At 40.5% G+C, this 19,666-nt stretch overlaps 1 protein-coding gene across 4 annotated transcripts in view; it reads left to right on the top strand.

Annotated features, from left to right (window-relative positions):
* Nucleotides 1-19,666, top strand: part of sik3 (SIK family kinase 3) — a 305,261-nt gene that overhangs the window by 168,478 nt on the left and 117,117 nt on the right. For all 4 annotated transcript variants that reach the window (XM_072593295.1, XM_072593296.1, XM_072593294.1 and 1 more), the window contains exon 4: nt 14,782-14,943. In XM_072593295.1, coding sequence (XP_072449396.1) covers nt 14,782-14,943 — 162 coding nt within the window. The remainder of the gene's footprint in view (nt 1-14,781; nt 14,944-19,666) is intronic.

Consider the following 19,666-nt stretch of genomic DNA (forward strand, 5'->3'; position numbering starts at 1 on the left):
CTACCAGATATCCCAACCTAATCTAGTCCCATTTGCCAGCAATTGGCCCATATCTCTCTAAACCCTTCCTATTCATAAATGCATCCAGATGCCTTTTAAATGTTGCAATTGTACCAGCCTTCACCACTTCCTCTGGCAATTCATTCTATACACGCACCACCCTCTGCGTGAAAAAGTTGCCCCTTAGGTCCCTTTTGTATCTTTACCCTCTCACCCTAAACCAATGCCTGTTAGTTCTGGAATATACTATGCAGTTTGACACTCCAACTTGTTTTTTTCAGAAGCAACAGAAAAGTAATTTGCTGGTAACCTGTATCCTGTTTGGAAATGCCAGTCTGGCAATAGATAGCCAGTGTTGTAAATCTAATTGTTTCCTGTTCAATTATGTTTTTCTGTTCAAATGAATAGGCTTTCATCCAAATGAGAGGGAAGGGAGATAATTACGGAACACTATCCCTTAAGACTTCCCTTGTGCTAGTTATGTAAGCTATGTTACCTCTCTCAGTTTGTTGTCTCTTACTTAACATTTGTTATCTTTCTCTGAGTTTTTCCTGTTGTTAGTAGCAGTTCTGCTGCTCCAAGCCAAGAACAACAATAATTTTCTGAGCAGCGGTCAATTCTCTGACGATTCATTTCCCTAATTATCAAGTTATTACCCCTATCTGAGTTGTGTTAGATGGATTTATATATTTTTTCCAGTTTTCTTCTTCTCTGCTATGATGCAGTCTCAGTATTATTTCATTACAGGAATGCAATTTATTTTCCTCAGTGGAGGTGCACATTATTACTCTGGTGAAATTACATTGCCAACCTTCTGAGCACTGTTGTAAATCAATGCTGGTGTCTAAGCAATTTGACAAAGTTTCAATAACAGGATCTTCATTGAAAACATTGGAAGACCGAGGCGGATGGGCCTAGTTTAGTATAGGAAAATAGTTGGCGTGGACTAGTTGGACCAAAGAGTCTGTTTCCATGCTGTATCACTCTGACTCAATTTGAAGAGAGCAGTTCATTAGAAAAACTTACTCTTATTATTTCTGAAAAAGGAATCTTTACGAGAGCTAACTAGTAAGATCTTTGAGATGGATACGTCAAATTACTGTTTTTAAGGAAGTTTTCAGTTTTAGGACCTTTTAACCTGGCATTATTAAGATACCAAAAAACAAAACTTCCCCTTGGCTGCTCCCATGGTATAGCTCCCAAGTCTGATAAGAGGACTGGGTTTTGTGGTATGCTTCTGTAATGAGCTACCAGGCTTGGAGAGGCACCTTGGATTAAGTTACATGTTTCTTTTCCCTTCCTCTTACAAAGTGTTATGCTATTTGTGGACTTGAAGAGAGTTTCAAACTTGAAGCAGTAGAGAACGGGAACCACTGTACCCCAGTGAAGATAGGAGTGATTGATAAGTTCAATTAGATGTGAGGTAGAATTCAAACAGCACATTTCTGGATGAGTTGATATTCTCAACAGGTGGAGGCAGTGAAGTCAGCTAGGAGACATTGTAATAGTTAGGTGGGGAGGTAACAACGTTATAGGTGAAAAATTCAGTTGAAGCAGGACAGTGTCTGACAAAGATATAGTGATGAATCTTTGTTATGGAGAGAATAAGGAATTAATAGTTAGCTCAGGAGAGAACACTGAATGGGTTCAGCCCAGGATAATGGCCTGGTAATCATATAGAATTGATGTCTGGGATACAGCATTTTGTGTTGGAGCTGAAGATGATGGTGTCAGCTGTCACGTGGTTTAGCTTGTAGAACATATGATCATTGGATCAGGAGTAGACCTTTCAGCCCCTCGAGCTGGTTCTACCATTCATGGAGATCATGGATGATCCATGGATAAATCTGTATACGTGTCTTTAGCCCATATCCCTTAATACCTTTGCTTCACAAAAATATACCCAGTTCATATTTCAAATTGAGAACTGAAAAATGCATCCTACCTAAAAATAAATCTGTCAGTAAGTCATAGAGTGGTATTGTGGTATACTTGGAAGTTGATCCCATGACTTCAAATGAGATTGTGGAAGGATAATACATAGATGAATAGAATGTGTCTGAGGAGAGATGCTTAGGGACGTTTTCAGATAGCCATGTAAGGGTGGCGAGAGAAACCGTTGCTGAAAATACTTGGCTATGCTTATGCACATATGCCAAGCTGTAGTTCAGAAATAGAGGGCACTGTTTAAAATTTGAGATTGCCCTTTCAGAATAGAGATGAGAATTTTTTTCCTCTGGTTGTACAACTTTGGACCTCTCTGCAGTGAAGGTGTGTCGTTGAATGTTTTTAAGACAGAGGTGGATGAATTCTTGTTAGCCAGGGAAATTGACAGTTATTGGGGTAGATGGGAAAGTGAAATTTGAAAGAAACTGACCAACATCTTATTGAATGGTAAAGCAGGACTGATGAACTGAGTGGTCTACTTCTGGACCACCGCTCCCTCACCACCAGACGCCTGGAGGAAGAACGCCTCTAATTCCGCCTTGGAACACTTCAACCCCAGGGCATCAATGTGGACTTCAACAGTTTCCTCATTTCCCCTTCCCCCACCTCACCCTAGTTCTAAAACTTCCAGCTCAGTAACTGTCCCCATGACTTGTCCGGACTTGTCCTACCTGCCTATCTTCTTTTCCACCTATCCACTCCACCCTCTTCTCCTTGACCTATCACCTTCATCCCCTCCCCCACTCACCCATTGTACTCTATGCTACTTTCTCCTCACCCCCACCCTCCTCTAGCTTATCTCTCCACGCTTCAGGCTCACTGCCTTTATTCCTGATGAAGGGCTTTTGCCCTAAACGTCGATTTCGAAGCTACTTGGATGCTGCCTGAACTGCTGTGCTCTTCCAGCACCACTAATCCAGAATCTGGTTTCCAGCATCTGCAGTAATTGTTTTTACCGAGTTACTTCTGGTCCTATTTTATATGTTCATAGGAATAGAGTGAGTTAAGGGCAGCTCCATTGAGTCACAGAAGAGCGATTAGAGGAGAATAATGTGATTGACTATGCTACAAACAACATAGAAGGAAAGATCATTTTCAACAGCCATTGTTACAAAGGATGTTGTTTTTAACTTTGGTTATGGTATTTTTTGATTAGAAAGATTCCAACAAGGAAGTGCTCAAAAACCTGTGCTCAAAATATAGGAATGGTTGCAAATTCACCCTCAAGAGTGTTCAAAACACCTTGGAAATTTTAATGATAGCATTTAATCCACTTGTAAGACGAAATGGCAGATTTGATAGTGAGTTGCTCCTCACCTTTGCTGATAAACTCACAAGTGAGTCTATTTGCTGACACCAGACTTGGGATAATTGCTGGGCTGGAGAAGGAACCGGCAGAAAGAGGAGTTGTTGGGGAGGAATGAGCCTTCAAGAGGTGTGGGGGAAGAAAGGGTACAGGAGGGACTGAGGAGAGGAAGGCTGCAAGACAGGTGAGAGGGGTAAGGATGAGGTTGCAGGAGGAAGAGCGAGGCTTCAAAGGGAGGAGACAAAGAAACTTCTGGGATACTGGACTGCTTTGGGAGGAAGTCTGCAAATGAGAGTAAATAATTTAAAAACTGTCAACAAAGGAATATTCAGCTAAGCGGGAGCCAGGAAAACTTTAATTTATTGAGGTTATGAATTTCTTGAAAATGCGCAAACCTAAGGCTGCGTTAGTTCTGTAGCTAATACTGGGGGAGGTGGTGGCATAGTGGCAATGTCGTTGAACTAGTTATCTGGTACCCCACGTTCTCTAAGCTTCAAATCACACCATGGAAGATGGTGAAAATGGTGGATGATGATGAATCAAATGAAAAAAAAATCATTAATAAACAGCTATCCAAAGATTACCATGTAACCACTGTTGATTGTCATTAAAAACCTATCAGGCTCATTCATGTCCTTTTGGTTACAAAATCTGCAATCCTTACTTGATCTGGCCTACATGTATCTTCAGCGCACAGAAATGTGGTTTACTCTTGACAATTACAGATGGACAATAAAATGCTGGCCTACTAAGATTTGCTTTCCCAAAATGTAGCACCTTGCATATATCTGAATTAAACTCCCATCTGCTACTTCTGAACTCATTGGCCCATCTGGTCAAGATCCTGTTGTAATCTGAGTTAACCCTCTTCGCTGTGAACTACACCTCTAATTTTGGTGTCATCTGCAAATTTACTAACTGTACCTCTTATGCTCGCATCTAAGTCATTTATATAAATGACAAAAAGTAGAGGACACAGCACCGATCCTTGTGGCACTCCACTGGTCACAGGCCTCCAGTCTGAAACACAACCCTCCACCACCACCCTCTGTCTTCTACCTTTGAGCCAGCTCTATATCCAAATGGCTAGTTCTCCTTGTATTCCATGAGATCTAACCTTGCTAATCAGTCTCCCATGGGGAACCTTGTCGAACGCCTTACTGAAGTCCATATTGATCACGTCTACTGCTCTGCCCTCATCAATCCTCTTTGTTACTTCAATTATTTTAAAATTAAAAATTTAAATGGTTTAAAAAGTGATTTAATGATTATGCTGTCTAAGAAATTATTGTTTTCTTTATGTTGTGGCTTTAAGTTTAATGAGGAGTTGATAATTATTGAGGATATTGATAACTTCTTCTAATTCTACATCTGTATGAATCTAAATACCTCATATATCATATGTAAATGCAAAAGCCATTATTACTCTGTACCTGTATCACCTAATAAATAAATAAGTGAGAATGAAAAAGAGGCACCTAAAAACCTAACTCGAGCACCCAAAAATCAAAAAAAAAGTTTTTAAGAAGATCTCGTGAATTTCAAGGTGGCACGGTGGCTCAGTGGTTAGCACTGCTGCCTCACAGCACCAGGGACCCAAGTTCGATTCCACTCTCAGGTGACTGTCTGTTTGGCGTTTGCACATTTTCCTTGAGTCTGCGTGGGCTTCCTCTGGGTGCTCCAGTTTCCTCCCATGGTCCAAAAGTGTGCAGCTTAGGGTGAATTGGCCATAGTGTTAGGTGCATTAGTCAGAGGGAAATGGGTCTGGATAGGTTACTCTTCAGAGGGCCATTGTGGACTTGTTGGGTGGAAGTGCCTGTTTCCACACTGTAGGGGAATCTAATAGAAAAATCTAATAGAGAAGAGTCTCCTTGAAAACAAAAAAAAATACCCTTTGGCTGGAAGGATGGGTGCAGGTTTTGGAATGACAAGCTTAAGCAGTTTGAAAAGGAAAGTAAAATTCAAGGTAGGTTGTAATTGGCAAGTAGTAAAGATGGGGCATGTCGACTAATTTAATGTATAGGGTGATGGTGACTGATTTGAAAGACAAGAACTGTTTATGGAGAGAGAACCATTTATCGCGATCTAGCATGGTGAACAGAAAACGAAGCAGCAAACAGTTTGTCAAGATTGAGGAGGACACCTTTGTAATAACTAAAAACACAGAAATAGAGAACACACACCAGATCATCAACGCCACACTCACAGGAATCCGATTCACTAGAGAGGAAGAAAAGGACAACCAACTTCCATTCCTAGACGTGATGGTACAGAGAACACCGAACGGAGAATTCACCACAAAAGTTTACAGGAAAGCCCCACACACAGACCAAGTCCTAAACTATGAAAGCAACCACCCCAACACACACAAACGAAGTTGCATCAGGACACTATTCAAAAGGGCCACAACACACTGCAGCACACCAGAACTACAAAAAGAGGAAGAGGAACGCCTATACAAAGTATTCGCCAAAAACGGATACCCTCGCAATTTTATCAACAGATGCCTAAGGGAGAAACAACGGAATGAGGACATGCCGCAACCCAAAGGACTAGCCACACTACCATACATCAGGAGCATTTCTGAACTGACAGCCAGACTACTGCGACCACTAGGACTCATAACAGCACACAAACCAACAGCCACGCTCAGACAACAACTCACCAGAACAAAGGACCCGATACCCAACATGAGCAAAACTAATGTAGTGTACAAAATCCCATGCAAGGACTGCACAAAACACTACATCGGACAAACAGGAAGACAGTTAACGAGCCGTATACACGAACACCAACTAGCCACGAAACGACACGACCAGCTATCCTTAGTAGCCACACACACAGACGACAAGCAACATGAATTTGACTGGGACAACACTACCATTATAGGGCAAGCCAAACAGAGAACAGCCAGGGAATTCCTAGAGGCATGGCACTCACCCACAGACTCTATCAACAAACACATCGACCTGGACCCAATATACCGGCCACTACAACGGACAGCTCGAACTGACAACCGGAAGCGGCAGAGACAGGCCACTATAAATGCTGGAAGAAACAGCACAGAAGCGCTTCACAGGAGGCTCCCAAGCACTGAGGATGTCACCTAGACAGGGGACGAAACGTTTGCAAGACAAATTCCCAGCTCGGCGAACAGAACCACAACATTGAGAGGAGTTTGAGGCAGCAGGCAATGGGCTCATGAATGCAATGCGTTCATAGGAGACTCAGATATGGTGGACACCAGAGGAAAGTATAGCGATTAGGGAAGCTTGGTCTGGAAAGAAGAATGCAGCAAGGGCAGTTGAAGCTAGTAGTAATTTTAGTGACAAGAGAAGCCCTTGAGCTTTCATTTGTTGGAGTCAAGGGTATACAGCAGCATAGTGATCGAGTCATACAGCATGGAAATATAGACCCTTCAGTCCAAGTAGCCCACTAGTAGTTCCCAACCTAAACTAGTCCTACATGCCTTAGTCTTCCAATATTTTCTGTGAATATCCTGTTACTGAAACTTGTCTCATGGAGTAGTTAAAAAGGAGGGAAGAAAGAGAACAGGTGCATCATTTTTGAATAATTTTACAGAAGCAACTGGTTTTGGCACGAGAGCAGGATCTCATCATGCTTGGTATGGTTCAGCCGGATCTGATAGTGGATATATAAATCACTTGTGTGGCAGCTAGTTTGAATTTAGCAGCCCTTGGACTTGAGGAAATGAAGATAGGACTCCACCAGGATAAATGACAAGTGATGAAGAAAATAGGAGTTTTATTGAGGACACTGGTCTCAAAGATTGGTTAGGGAGTGATGAAGAAAATTGATAGACTCAGAAGTGTCCAGACAAATGAAAGACTAAAGGCTAGATAATTTGGAGTTACAGAATGTCAATGTAACTGATTGGAGAAGTATTTTTCTAGGAGGGATAATGCGGACGTGGGTGGATGCACTTCAGTTCGGTGGGATACAGAGAAATGACCAGAAGGCCGTCTCTATGATTTGAGCTAATGAAATTAGGTAAGGATATGATTAAGTGGGTGACTGGAAAATATTTGGGAGAATTTATACAGAGAAGAGGGTAAGCATGACATGAGGGCAATGAAATTGGAGGAGATTTGAAAAAGGAGTGTGCAGCATTGAAATGAAGAATCAGCTCAGATGTTCATTAGAATCCCTGCAGTGTGGAAACAGGCCCTTCGGCTCAACAAGTTCACACCAACACTCCGAACAGTATCCCAACCAAACATATTCACCTACCCTATTACTCTACATTTACCCCTGACTAATACCCCTAACCTACACTCCCTGAACACTGAGCAGTTTAGCGTGGCCAATTCACATCTTTGGATTGTGGGAGGAAACCCGAGCACCGGGTGGAAATCCATGCAGACAAGGGAGAGTGTTTAAGCTTCACACAGACAGTTGCCCGAGGCTTGAATCAAACCAAGGTCCCTGGCTCCATGAGGCAGCAGTGCTAACCACTGAGCCACTGTGCTGCCCCATTGAGGAAGGATATCTTGGGTGAAAAACCCAACGTGAGGGAAAAAAGGCTCTTTCTAGCCTCTATACCAATAGCATAATTAAAAATTCATTCTGTTGCTCATAGATGTCATTGCTCACAGAACCTCTGTGCAGTTTAACTTTTTCGGTCATGATTTGGAGATGCCAGTGTTAGGCTGGGGTGTACAAAGTTAAAAATCAGACAACACCAGGTTATAGTCCAACAGGTTTAATTGAAAGCACTAGCTTTCGGAGCGCCGCTCCTTCATCAGGTGGTTTTGGAGGACACAATTGTAAGACACAGAATTTATTGTGAAAGCTAGTGCTTCCAATTAAACCTGTTGGACTATATAACTTAGTCTTGTGTGATTTTTAACTTTTTCAGTGGTTACGTAGCTACTTGAGGTCAGTTAGCTCAGTTGGTTGATGTAGGGAGACGTCTACAGTGTGGGTTCAATTCCAACACTGGCTGAGGTCACCATGAAGGTCACGCCTTCTTGATGTCACCCCTTGCCTGAGGTATTGTGACCCTCAGGTTAAACTCACTTCAAGTTCTTTCTGTATAAGACAGCTACCCTCTGGGACTCTACTTTTGTTTTACTTACTTCAAATTAGTTCTGATTCATTTGTAAATTTAAACAAATTAAACTGCATTAATATTAACCATATTAATCTCTTTAGCAGAGCAGTAGCCTGTTGGCACATGGTATCCTTTCTGGATTTATTTTATAAGTTTAACATTTCACATTGAAGTGAAACATTTCATTTTGTTAACCAGACAAATGTCATGAGACTCTCTTTCGTCACACTTAGAATGCTTTGAATTTGGTTTGAATAAACATTGGAACATTAGAAACAGGAGTAGACCATGAAAGTAGCCCCTGGGATTGCTTTGCCATTCGTTTGGATCAGAGCTCATTTGCACCTCAGTGGCATTTCCCACTTTTCTCCAAATCCCTTGATAACAATACCAATTAGAAATGCTCTCAGAGGGTGATAATTTCCCCAGTAGTCTCAAATTTTGTAAAAGAGAATTTTTTAAAAATAGAAATTATATTATAAAATCTACTTATGGCATATGCTGCGTTTATATGTAAATGTTCAAGCTGCTTTAGAATGTGGAGATGAAAAGGTTCTACATCCAAGTTCTTTCCTTAGCCTATGATGCATTAAATTTAAGCATGTATGGAGAATGGGGAAAACTTGTAAGAGCTGCTCCTTTTTGAGGTATTTTAGATGTTGGAGGTGATTTCCTCGAATTCCAGGAGCAGTAATTACTATCTTATAAGCTGTTGCATTGTTTTGGAACTTTGGGGAAAAAAATGGTCACAACAATGGCACTTCAAAAAGGAGGAAGAGGAACAACATTTAAAAGACATCTGGATGGGTACATGAATAGGAAAGATTTAGACGGACATGGACCAAGTGCTGGAAAAAGGATTAGTTTAATTTAGGATATCTGGTCAGCATGGACGAGTTAAACTAGTTCAGTTTAACAAACCTGGTCACCATGGATGAGTTGAGCTGAAGGGTCTGTTTCAGTGTGCATGACAGTTTGACTGTAATGACATCTGTTGAAAAGTGTGGTGCTGAAAAAGCGCAGCAGGCCAGGCAGCATCCGAGGAGAATCGACGTTTCGGGCATAAGCCCTTCTTCAGGAATGAGGCTGGTGTGCCAAGCGGGCTGAGATAAAAGGTAGGGGGGAGGGAGGGGCCCTGGGAATACGATAGGTGGAAGGAGGTGAGGGTGAGGGTGATAGGCCGGAGAGGTCGGGAAGAAGATTGCAGGTCAAGGGGGCGGTGCTGAATCTGGGGGTTGGGACTGAGATAAGGTGGGGGGAGGGGAAATGAGGAAGCTGGAGAAATCTACATTCATCCCATGTAGTTGAAGGCTTCCTAGGCGGAAGATGAGGCGCTCTTCCTCCGGGTGTCGTGTGTCTAGGGTCTGACGATGGAGGAGGTCAAGGACCTGTATGTCCTTGGCAGAGTGGGAGGGGGAGTTAGTGTTCAGCCATGGGGCGGTTGGGTTAGTTGGTGCGGGTGTCCCAGAGATGTTCCCTGAAACATTCCGCAAATAGGCGGCCTGTCTCCCCAATGTAGAGGAGACCACATCGGGTGGAGTGGATCGCATGTTTTGCACTTCTTCTGGTTGCAGGGGAAGGTGCTGGGAGTGGAGGTTGGGTTGTTGGGGGGTGTGGACCTGACGAGGGAGTCGTGGAGGGAGTGGTCTCTCTGCAGGTGACACACAAATCTCTTTAAGTGCCATGAAATACAAATTTGAAATAAGAGGTCTAACCACATCTACTTGCTGTTCACTGGCTCCCATCATCAATGTTCTTAATGTTTATATTGATTAGAAACTGAAGTTGACGTGATTTATCCATGTAATGGCTACAAGAGCAAGTTGAGGCTGATCACTATCCTATAATTAATCTCTCAAAGGCACTCTGCCATTGGTAAAACTCAAACTAAGAATGTGATGATATACCCATGTCTGTTTGGGCACAGCTGCAAGAAAATTGATGTCATTCAGGTCAGAGCAGTTCAGTTGATTGGTCCATTTGCCATTGAACCCAAAACCTGGCTTGTTTTGACTGCACTGTGTTCAAATCACAGGATATAATGGAGCCACTAGGCGCTCTTGTGGCCTTGGTTCAAGTCCCATCTGCTCCAATGATGCTGAATGCCAAAGTGTTTAATAAGCAATTATGAACAAACAGTAATGTATTTTCCAAACCAGAACAAAGTGTTACTTTGAGGTCTTGGAAATTGTAGTTTTCTTAGTTGGAAGATTTTAGCAAGCAAAGGTGCTGTTGAAGTAGCTTTTTTTTAAAAAAATATATGAATCATCCACTTTTAACAAAAAAGCTACTTCAACAACATCTTTGTTTGCTATAACCTTCCAACTAAGAAAACTACAGCTTTCCAGATGTCAAAGTAACACTTTCTTCTGGTTTGGAAAATATATTTCTGTTTCTTCATAATTGTTTATTAAACACTTTGAGCATCATCACATCAAGTGTTTCAAGATTGCAGCCCCACCACTTTCTGAAGGCACCAATGAAAATGCAACCACTCCTGGGTTATCAACACCTAAAACACTAACAGTCAGTTGTCTTGCAAATGAAATTAGTGTGGATATACTTTTTAAACTTAAAACTGGCTAATAGGATATTAAGTTATCTGTTTGGCAGCACTGTACCTTCTTTTGAGTTGAAAGTACATACTATTCTCTGAGAATGCACAATGTTCTTTATAGGTGGCCACTTCCTGTTGTTGCTGCAAATATTGCTGTTGAAAAGTGACCAGGAGATATGAGTCCAGCTTAGCAAAAAGAGTCGTTCAGTTTTCCTTTCAAACCCTGAATAGAACTGTCTAAACTCTGATGTCTCAGTGTGTTGTATGACTGCAACCCGAGTAGGACATTGATTCTGTATACCTACCATTAATTTCTTGCACAAAATATTGATGCCATACTGTTCATCATAGCATCCACCTTGCTGTAGTTTTGAGCTTGAATTGTAGTGATAGTTGCCATTTCTGAAATGTGTTACCAGTGTGAGTGATTTACTTCTCAACAAAACTTTACCATGGCAGATTTTTCCCATCATCTTGACATCAAAGTTTGTTTTGTGTTGAAACAAATATAATTACAAAATTAATCTGTTCATCTGTGGTGTTAGCTCAGGGAGATGACAGAATGATGGTAGGGTGTCGGAGAGATCAAAATAAAGAGAAAAATAGCTTTAAAATTAACATTTTGGCCTTGATAAATTTCCAACAATTACTTGAAATGTGTACATAGAGTCACAGTGATACAGCACGGAAACAGGCCAAAAAGTCATATAGCATGGAAACAGACCCTTCAGTCCAACCAGTCCACGCTGACCATATTTGCAAACTAATCAGTTCCACCTGCCTGTTCTTGGCCAATATCCCACCAAATCTTTCCTATTCATGAAGTTGTCCAAACCTCTTTTAGGCATAACTGTTCCTGCATCCGCCACTTGCTCTGGCAATTCATTCCATATATGAACCACTGTCTGTGTAAAAGAGTTTCCTCTTGTCCTTTTAAAATCTTTCTCCTCTAACCTTAAAAATATGATTCCTAGTTTTGAACCCTCCCATCGTAGGGAAAAGACACTTCTCATTAACCTTATCTATGCCATCATGGTTTCATAAATCTCAATAAGGTCACCCCTCAATTTCTTGTGCTTCAATGAAAAAGTCCAAGCCTTTTCGGTCTGTTTTTATATATCAAACCCTCCATTCCCAGCAACATTCTGATGAATCTTTTCTGAACCCTCTCTCATTTAATAATATCCTTCCAGAACAGGGCACCCACAACACAGTTGTCCAGAAGACACCTCACTAATGTCCTCTGCAACTGGGTGGCACTGCTGCCTCACAGCGCCAGAGACCCGGGTTCAATTCCCACCTCAGGCAACTGTCTGTATGAAGTTTGCAGATTCTCCCCGTGTCTGCGTGGATTTCCTCCGGGTGCTCCGGTTTCCTTCCACAGTTCAAAGATGTGCAGATTAGGTGAATTGGCCATGCTAAATTGCCCGTAGTGTTAGGTGTAGGGGTATGGGTGGGTTGCTGTTCGGAGGAGTGGACTTGTTGGGCCGAAGGACCTGTTTCCAACTAGGGGCGGCATGGTGGCTCAGGGGTTAGCACTGCTGCCTCACAGCGCCAGGGACTTGGGTTCAATTCCTGCCTCGGACAACTGTCTGTATGAAGTTTGCACATTTTCCCTCTGCCTGCGTGGATTTCCTCCGGGTGCTCCGGTTTCCTCCTACAGTTTAAAGATGTGCAGATTAGGTGAATTGGCCATGCTAAATTGCCTGTAGTGTTAGGTGCATTAGTCAGGGGTGAATGTAGGGGAATGGGTCTGGGTGGGTTGCTCTTTGGAGGGTCGGTGTGAACTTGTTGGGCTGAAGGTCCTGTTTCCACACTGTAGGGAATCTAATCTAATCTACAACTTAAATATGCCGTCCCAATTCCTATACTCAAACATCTGAGCAACGAAGTCAAGTGTGCTAAATACCTTCTTAACCATCCTGTCTACCTGTGATGCAAATTTGAAAGAATTATGTACCTGAACCTCTAGGTTTCTCTGTTTTACTTCACTACGCAGAGGCGCGATCATTAATTGTATAAATCCTGAATTTTTTTGAATTACCAAAATGCAGTGCTTCACTTTTATCCAAATTAAACTCAATCTGCTACTCCTCAGCCCATTGACCCAAATGATCCAGATCTCTTTGTAATCCTAGATAACCTTCTTCACTGCCCACTCCACCATCGATTTTGGTGTCATCTGCAAACTTCTATATTTTCATCCAAATCAACTCTATGAATGAAAAACAAAAGTGGACCCAGTACCTATCCCTGTGGAACACTGCTGGTCACAGGACTCCAGTCTGAAAAACAACCCTCTCCACCTACCTTAAAGCCAATTTTGTTTCCAGTTGATAAGCTCACCCTGAATCTCATGTGATCTAACTTTACTGATTAGTCTGCCATGCGGATCCTTGTGAAAGGCTATACTAAAGTCAACTGCTCTACCCTCATCAATCTTTTTGGTTACTTCATTTAAAAAATTCAATTGCCATTTTCCTTGCACAACTCCATGCTGACTACCTCTAACCATTCTTTGCCTCTACAAATGCATATAAGTCATATCTTTCAGAATCGCCTCCAAACACTTAACACCACCAATGCCAAACTCTTAGGTCCATAGTTCCCAGGCTTCTCCTTGCCGCCTTTCTTAAAAAATGGTGCAACATCAGCCATCCCCAAGCTGTGTTTATAGATGATAGAAATATTTATGCGAGGAGACCCCCCCACAATTTCCTCCGTAACGTCCCACAATGTCTGGATACACTTGCTCAGCTGCTGGAGATTTATCTACCTTTATGTTTTCTAAGACCTCTTGGACTACTACTTCTGTAATGTGAACTGTTTTCAAAACATCAATATTTATTTCTGAGTTCTCTAGCCTCTGTTTCTTTCTCAATACAATTTCTTTTGAAAACAGTTTTTGAAGCCTGGCTCTACAGTGAATTGATTTTGTGCACTAATGGACTTCGGTTTAGTTTGTATTGTTTGTGACCCAGCATGATGAATAAGGGAGCTCAGACTTGTTAATTTGTATGGAATCGTTTTTCTATTGAGACACTTGTAGTTTCACTTATGATTTTGAATGAGTTAGTTTTGGGAAGATCTTTAAAATAGGATGGCTGTGTATAGCTGTGCTCCTGAGAAGGGAACAATAGATTTAGCGAATTAGGTCATCTTGGAGTTAAAAGGTAGGTTAGTCTTAAACCAGAGTATTGGGGAGAAAAAATCAGCAAGTGTTTATTTAAGCTGAGTACATTGAAGCTCAAGTTAGCTCCAGGTAGAAAATAGTGCTGTTCCTGTCTAAAAGTTCAAGTTACAAGTGACTTATACTTACAAAGGTGTTAGATACAAGAATTCTGGTGCGAGCATTTGAGTTTTGAGAATGGTACTGGGACAGTGTTTTGGATATAATACAAAAACTGTTTTGTTGCTTTTCAACATGTAAATGAGTTTTTTTTCCTTCAGTCCAACTCATCCATGTTGACTAAGTTTCCTCAACTGAACTAGTCCAATTTGCTGATGTTTGGCCCGTATCCTTCTAACCTTTCCTACCCATCTAATTGTCCAAATGCCTTTTAAATGTCGTAAATGTACCAGCCTCTACCACTTCCTCTGACAGCTCATTCCATATCCACATTACCCCTTAGATCTTTGTAAATCTCTCCCCTCTCACCTTAAACCTATGCCTTCTTGGATGCTCCTATCCTGGGGAAAAATGTCCTTGGCTGTTGACTTTATTTAAACCTTTCATGGTTTTATAAACCTCTTATAAAATATATAAACATTTCTGTACTTTTTTAATAATATCAGCAAAATGTGGTTGTTCTGTTTTGGTTGCATTTCAGTTCTTGAGTCTTTTTATTTCATGTTTCTTATAGTTTTCTCTTTTTCTCCCACCTTTCAAATCCATAGATCATCTTGTAGCCCATGGACGAATGGCAGAGAAAGAAGCCCGAAAGAAATTCAAACAGATTGTTGCAGCGGTCCATTTTTGCCACTGTCGAAACATTGTACATCGAGACCTGAAAGCTGAAAATTTGCTCCTAGATGCTAATCTTAACATAAAGATAGCAGGTACATTGATGTTAGTTTTGCACAGTTTTTATAAGTACTACATTTTATGACACATGGTTTTGTTTTGCACGTGTTGAAGCGCTAGAAAGATAATCATATGTATGGGAGGGAACATGGCATTAGATAAATTGTGGTCATCTTAGAATGCAGTGCAATTTCCATCCATGTTTGTATCGTCCGATTTTCATTAATTTGGGACATCAGCATTGCTTTTTAGCACTATTCTTTGATAGAACAAAGAGATGCCAATTTTAAGTGCCTGCCTTTTAATTGGTGTTGTCACATAAAGAGGAAAAATTCGAGGTATGTAGTCATACAGAGAAATGGGAAAACCACTTAAAGTAAGGACTACCATCAATGTAATATAAGAACAGGCAATAACAAGACATTCAGGTCACATCTCTGGTGCTTAATATTGCACATCTACATTTTGAGTTTCCTTACTGTCTTTTTGGTTGCTGAAAATCCTTTAACATCTTGGGAGAGAGAACTCTTCAGTTCAATCTACAGATCCTTTTATCTATCTTCACGTCACTGATTTTGCGATGTTTTGGTGCAGGGGATACATGTTTCTATTTATGGTCTTTGTGAAAAACTGGAAGATGTAGAAATGTTCGGACATTTTCTGGATTGAAAGGGGGTTTCTTCGAAATGAAGACAACAGTTTAATGTATGCTATAGTTTACATGCTGTTTACAAAAAGTTAAGCGACTTTGGTGAAAAAGTAGAACAAATCTTTTAGGAAGATGTGAGATGGGGTTTGTGGCCCAAAGACTATGTGAATTATTGTCTAGCAACCTTTCCTACATTTGATTTCTATTTTACAGACCTAAGTGGCAATAATGAAGGAAACCATAGGAGCTGCAAGTCTCTCTCTTTCTGCAGTAGTTTCTGGGAACCTTATTTATATCAGTATATCTGGCTGCTTTTCAACCCTGTAAAACTGAACTGTAGTCCCTTCCCAAAGAATCAGATCCAGCTTTATTTCAATTCGAACTTCCATCAATCAGCAGCTGTCAGCAGTTTGATTTTGTTGACAAGAAGTCTGGTGAATTGTGAAGAGTTATCAAATTCTCCTCTTAATTCACAGATCCTTGGCCAACAGAGTACTTTTTATTTTATCTTTCTTTTTAAATATCTTCTCAGCAGAAATAGTTGAAGTTTGTGCTGTGTGATTATGTCTGTGTTTGGGATTAAGGGGATATAGTTCTAGTTCCAGTTTAGAGTTTTCATGTTCATCACTTGCTACCTCTTTGTTTTAAGAGTAGATTTTGTCTTGTGCTGAATGAACAGATTTGGTCAGTTGACCTTAGAAAATTCTGCAAACTTTTAGGAACTCAAATTTCCTACCTATTTCATGACTTCTTAGTGATAAATCGCAGTTTTTACACTCTGCTATCGAACTATTTCAGGTTGCATCTTATTGATAGTGGTAGAAATTAGCAGTGGTCTGCAGGTGAGGAATTCTGTCTGAATAAGAAATATTTACACTACAATGTCAAAAATGTTCTGCTTACCATCACAGGAACATTGGAACGGGAATAGATCATTGAACCCATCAAGGCAGTACTGCTATTTGGTTAGACTATGGCTGATTGTCTACTTCAGTGCCACTTTCCTACTCCATCCCCATAGCTCTTGATGTCATTAATCTCCAGAAATTCATCAATGTCATTCTTGTACATGTTCAATGAATGATTTTTTGCAGCCCCAAAGATAGTGAATTCTGCAGTCTTCATAATTCCAAAAATACAAAAAAAAATGAAAGGGCAATAGGGAGCAAGGAAATAATTTCAATAACTATGACTAGATTAAAAAAAGGTACTAGAGCTGCTAATGGGGCTAAAGTTTAATGAGTCCCTTGGGCCTGATGTATCAGAGAAAGAAAGTAGCTACAGAGGTAGTAGATACTCTGGCCGTAATCATCCTACAATCCTTTGATTCTGAAAAAGTCCCACAGGATTAAAAGAACCGGCAGTTTAACATCCTTATTCAAAAGGGAAGGAGACAAAAAAACAGCTATCTATTGGCCAATTAGGTCAATGTCTATAATTGGGAAATTGTTGAGAGTCTATTATGATGTAATAGCAGAGCATTTAGAAATACATAACTAAGCTGAGTCAGCATGGCTTCATGAAGGGGAAACCATAACTGACAAATTTATTAGAATTCTTTGAAATGGTGACAATTAGGATAGTTAAGGGGAACTGATAGATAAGATAAATTTGGATTTCCTAAGGGGTTCGATAAGGCACTGCCCATAAGGCTATTTGATATGAGTTGTTGGTGTTGTGGGTAATATATTAACATGGATAGAGAATTGGCTAACTAAGAAGGCAGTGATGGGATAAGGGGCACATTTGCAATGGAGTGTTATGGGACTTGATGTTGCAGTTACAATGTTTATGTATAATATATATTAATGATGTATAAAGAAAGTGAGTGTACAAATTTATAGATGACACAAAAGAGGTAGGAAGACAACTGGTGAGGGTGACAAAAATTGTATGTGGAGGGATTTAGACAGGTTAAGTGAGCAGGCAAACACTTAGCAGATGGAATGTAATTGTGGAAAATGAGAGGTTATGCACTTTGGCAGGAAGAAAAGAGGAGCTGAATATTATTTGAAAGGTGAGGGACTGCAGGAAGCTGCAGCACAGAGCAATTTCTTGTGCATTAATCAAAAAATTCTAGCATACAAGTTCAGTGGGTAATATAGAAAGCAAGTGGAATGTTGGCCTTTATTTCAAAGGGAATGAAGGATAAAAATAGGGAAGTCTTGCTAAACCTTTACAAGACACTAGTCAGTCCCCAGCTGAATTACTGTGAACAGTTTGGTCCCCTTATAAGGAGATATTTACTGACATTGGCAGCAATCCAGAAAAGGTTACTAAGTTGGTCCAGAGTATGGAGGGATTTTCTTATGTGGAGAGGTTGGGTACTTTGGGCCTATACTCCATTGGAGAATGTTTATTCAAGAATGAGTGGTGACCTACTGAAAAGTGTAAGATTCTTCGAGGTTGGAAGGGAAGATTCTGAGAGGCTGTTTCCACATGAGAGAGTCCACGACCGGAGAGCATAATCTAATGCAGTAATAACAGAGATGAGAAATTTCTTCTTACAGAGAGTGATGAATCTGTGGATTTGTTTTTACTACAGAGGACTGTTGAGACTGGGCTGTTAAGGATGTTCAAGATCATGTTAGACTTAAGTTTAACAAGTAGGGGATCAAAGATTCTGGTTTAAATGCAGGAAAGTGGAATTGAGGACTATCACATGAGCCATGATTTCATTGAATAGTAGGGTAGACTTAATAGCAGAATGGCCTACTTCTGCTTTTATGTCTTATGATCTAAGATATCTTGCCTTCACAGGGATTAATCTGAAAACCTTTACTGAACTTCCTCTATGGCAGTTATATCCCTCCTTAGATAAGGGGACCAAAACTGTACCCAGTACTCCAAGTGAGAACTCAGCAAAGCTTTATACAACTGCAACCAGATATCTTTACGTCTATACTCAAGTCCTCTTGCCGTGAAGGCCAACATACTATGTTCTTTGCTGATTGCTTGCTGCACCTGCACACTAACTTTTAGTGACTCAAGAATAACTGCACTTGGGTCCCTTTGAACATCTGTATTTGCCAACCTCTCACCTTTTAAGAAATATTCTGCCTTTCTGTTATTTTCTTCCAAAGTGAATAACTTGATATAAATTCTATCTGCCATGTTCTGACCCATTCATTTAGCTTGTCCAAGCTTTCATGATGCCTCCTTCCATCCTCTTCACAGTTTAACTTTTCCACCTAGTTTGGGAGTGTCGTCAGCACATTTCAAAATACTACAATGGCTCCTGTATCCGAATTGTTTATATCAATTGATAATAATGGCTGTAAAGTAGGGGCACTTTCTTTTTGGAAGTGGTGTAAATAAAAGTAGCTTGATTCGCAATTTTTCTACTCAAATAGCATTATTTATAAGACAAAACATGCCATAAATTTACTATTCTAGTATTTATTTTGGAATCTTTGTTTCCAGGACTTCCAGGTCAAAGAATTGTTGTCTGTATACTGTGTAAGCGTGCTGAATGCTTGCTGTCTCCAAACCCCACATTGCCAACTTTAGTAATATTGGCTCTTATGTTCGGCTCTTTTTGAATAAATCTTGCCAAAAAGCTTTGAAATTCCCTCCTGTTTTTAAGTTGTTTAAATGTAAAATAGGTCTCCTATAAACAAATATTGTAATGCATTCCACATTTGTCTACATTTCTTCAGAAATAAGACAATTTTAATGTGACAAATGGAATTACAGCCAGTTCCCTAATGTAGACATGCCTATTATATTGTCGAATGCAACACCTTTACTGTGTAAATAAAGTGAGGTACAGATTAAATATTACCTAATTGAATGGTGGAACAGACTTAGTGGAGTAGAGGGTTATATGAGAGGGATGGTTTTCTGCTATTTCATTTTACAATTTATCAAAAATATTTATTTGCCAATTTAGTTCATAGACTGACGCTGTGTTTATTGTGCATCTACTGCTGCAATATTTCTGTGGCAATGCAATGTGGGAGCCATGGTTAAACTGTCCACTTGCACTGCCACAAAGTGGGTGATCGATGAATCTTGTTACATTCATTTTGTATTTGGAGCATAGATTTCCACTCTAGATCAGATCTTTCTTTTCCAGTTGGGAGGCACTGGTAAAGCAATTACTTGTC

This window comes from Chiloscyllium punctatum, chromosome 23 (genome assembly GCF_047496795.1).
Source record: "Chiloscyllium punctatum isolate Juve2018m chromosome 23, sChiPun1.3, whole genome shotgun sequence".
NCBI classification, from domain to species: Eukaryota; Metazoa; Chordata; class Chondrichthyes; order Orectolobiformes; family Hemiscylliidae; genus Chiloscyllium; species Chiloscyllium punctatum.